Here is a 2693-nt window from a genome sequence, read left to right as displayed (position 1 = left end):
AAGCCATTAGTTTAATTTACTGCTGATTTTAGTAATTTTGCGACTGTCTAGATAGTGATTTTTCCTTGTAGTAATAATATACAGAGTACAATGTATGTAAATGTTAGGTTAGGGAATAGGGATTATAATTTGCAACCTCGTTCAATTATTGGACTCCAATCAATTATATTTGTACTCGTGATCCTCGTGTTGGTTTATGTATAATTTGTTGTGTTCCTTAGCAAGTCGATAACTCAGCCTCCTATTTAAACAAGGTAACAGTGTTCAGTCAGTTGTAAGTCTTGTAACACTAAACTATCACACATTATTAAGTTTACTATTCATTCTGTACATCATCAAGGCCTCAACACATTTCGGTAAGTTTGTCTATATTTATTAGATTCAACAGTTCAACTACGTGTTTGCCTTCATACTTTCCTTCATCTAAAATCATGTTTTTAAATCTTGTGATCGAGTTGTGTTAATCACCATCATAGCATTACACACATGCACCCATTTTCTATGCGGCCAAGTGGCCGACCAATGAAGTATTGGCCTACTAGTTCAAACTAGGAGTTATATCTCAGATTCCAATCCCTCTTCCCATTTATAAATTATATTACTCTGATAACTCATTCACAAAAAAATAATAAAAAAATTCTATGCAGCCAATAGTAGCCCAAAAAAGTATGTCTTTTGCCTCGGTCAACTTTTATAAATTACTAGTGTGTAGCCCGGATCGTGCTCCGATTTCTACTTTTAAAAATGCAATTTGATTGTAGCATGAATAATTGTTACTTTGAATTATTTTCTCTACTTAGAAATTATTTGGTGTCAAATTAAGATGTTTTTCCCATAAACATCTAGTGAAAGTATAAAATAATTGTAAGAGTTACTACTTATTAGTACATAGTACTTTGTAACAAACATTCATTATTCCAAGTTACAGAGTATATATTTACGTGGAGTAAAAAGTATAATAAATAGTCGGCGAAATTTCTATAAGCATATTTCTTGCAAAATTGATGCTTCCTGTGAGAGAGGGTTCCACGTGGCACGTATACTTTGTTATAAACGTCTATGTAACTATGTAAGTCGTTGAAACTTAATACTACCCACAGGCCACAGGTAAGCTACTCCATATTGAAGAAAGAGAATCAATAAGGTCTTGGCCTAATGGTTAGATTTGAGGGCTTGTGTACAATAAGTAGCCATTTGTAATTTGTATTGCCATTATAGCTCGGTTTTTGTATGAAACCTCTATTCAACTTATAAATGGACCAAAATCTTCTCTTTCCCAATAGGGTTACCACGGCCGATTCATATTGTTTGAAATTTAATTAAACAGAAGTTGATAAAAAATAATGACAATTTTTGACATGCAGGTGACAGAACGGTAGGAAATGGAAGGGAAAACAATGAAGGCTTTTGTGGTGGTAGCGATATCAATAATGGTGATACTTGAGCCTAGTTTCGCAGCATCTGATCTAAGTTTGGATGTTGGGAGTGCTACAAAAACAACCTACTCCAAACTGTTAACCGACATTCGTGATAATGTCAAGGATCCGAAACTCAAGTATGGAGGTACCAACATACCAGTAATGGCAAAAGAAGGAACATCCAAGTTACTTTTGATTGATCTCAAGTCATCAGATGGAAAGACAATCACGATAGGTATCAGTAAAGAAGATAAGTTCAATTTATATGTGCAAGGCTATCTTGACAAGATTACAATTAAAAATAAAGAGGTTTCTAGAGCACATATATTTCCTGATGCATCTGCATATGCGACCAAGAATATGTTTCCAGAGGTACCTGCAGGTGCTAATCGTCTAACAATTAAATACAAAAGTGCATATTTGGATATTGAGAAGAAGGGTGGAAGTAGAACCAAACTCGGATTGGGTGTTAAACAAGTTAACAAGTTTATAAAAAATGTTTACGGGAAGCCAATTGACGAGAAAACTATTCCGATCCAAGCTCAGTTTATGCTTATTGTCATCCAAACGATAGCAGAGGCAACACGATTCAAGTATATCGAGAACTTGATTCTGGCTGATTTCGATTCATTTGAAAATAGGCCCGACCCTAAAACGATTGAATTGGAAAAGAGTTGGCAGAAAATCACCATAGGAATTAAGACCTCTACTAAGAAAGGGGAGATCAAGCCAGCGTTGGATTTAACGTATGATAAAGATAAGCCTTGGATTGTGTCGGAAGTCAGTCAAATTGCTCCAGACATGGGGCTTCTAAAGTACCAAGGCAAGTAAGCTTTGTACGGAGTATATGTGTTTTATTGTTAGTAATTGTGTATGAATAAGGTGGCAATAATGGAAGTATTATAACTATTATTGTTGCGTGTTGTATGTATTTCATTCCCTAATTAATCAAAGCAAATTTCTGGTGTTTATTAAGCAGGACCATCTTTAATATTTTTTTTAGCTCTCTTGTTAATCCGTCAATGTCTTGATTTGATACTCAAAACCGTCTCAAACGTTTAATTTACATAAACTTGATTGCAAATTTTAGGAAGCCGTAGATACTCAGGAGAGGCGCTGGCACGCATGGTGGCAAAATCCTAATTTTTAAACATGCCATTAATTGTTTCAACTTGCAACCCAACAATGACAAAATTGGTAAGGATCGGAGAGTTCTATATCTTCAAGTATTAATCTACTATTTAGCTTCAATTCCATAAGAAACATAATCTAAAG

General features: G+C 34.6%; 1 protein-coding gene across 1 annotated transcript; it reads left to right on the top strand.

Moving 5' to 3' along the window:
- The first annotated feature begins 202 nt into the window (after window positions 1-202).
- LOC110781969 (ribosome-inactivating protein PD-L3/PD-L4-like) lies at window positions 203-2393 on the top strand. The gene is made up of 2 exons (XM_056835599.1): window positions 203-356; window positions 1365-2393. The coding sequence occupies exon 2, from the start codon at window positions 1383-1385 to the stop codon at window positions 2247-2249; it is 867 nt and encodes a 288-aa protein (XP_056691577.1). The 5' UTR covers window positions 203-356; window positions 1365-1382; the 3' UTR covers window positions 2250-2393.
- The last annotated feature ends 300 nt before the right edge of the window (window positions 2394-2693 follow it).

This window comes from Spinacia oleracea, chromosome 2 (assembly GCF_020520425.1).
Source record: "Spinacia oleracea cultivar Varoflay chromosome 2, BTI_SOV_V1, whole genome shotgun sequence".
NCBI lineage: Eukaryota > Viridiplantae > Streptophyta > Magnoliopsida > Caryophyllales > Amaranthaceae > Spinacia > Spinacia oleracea.
Note: the sequence above shows the minus strand (reverse complement) of the source record. Positions and strands in the feature narration are given on the sequence as shown.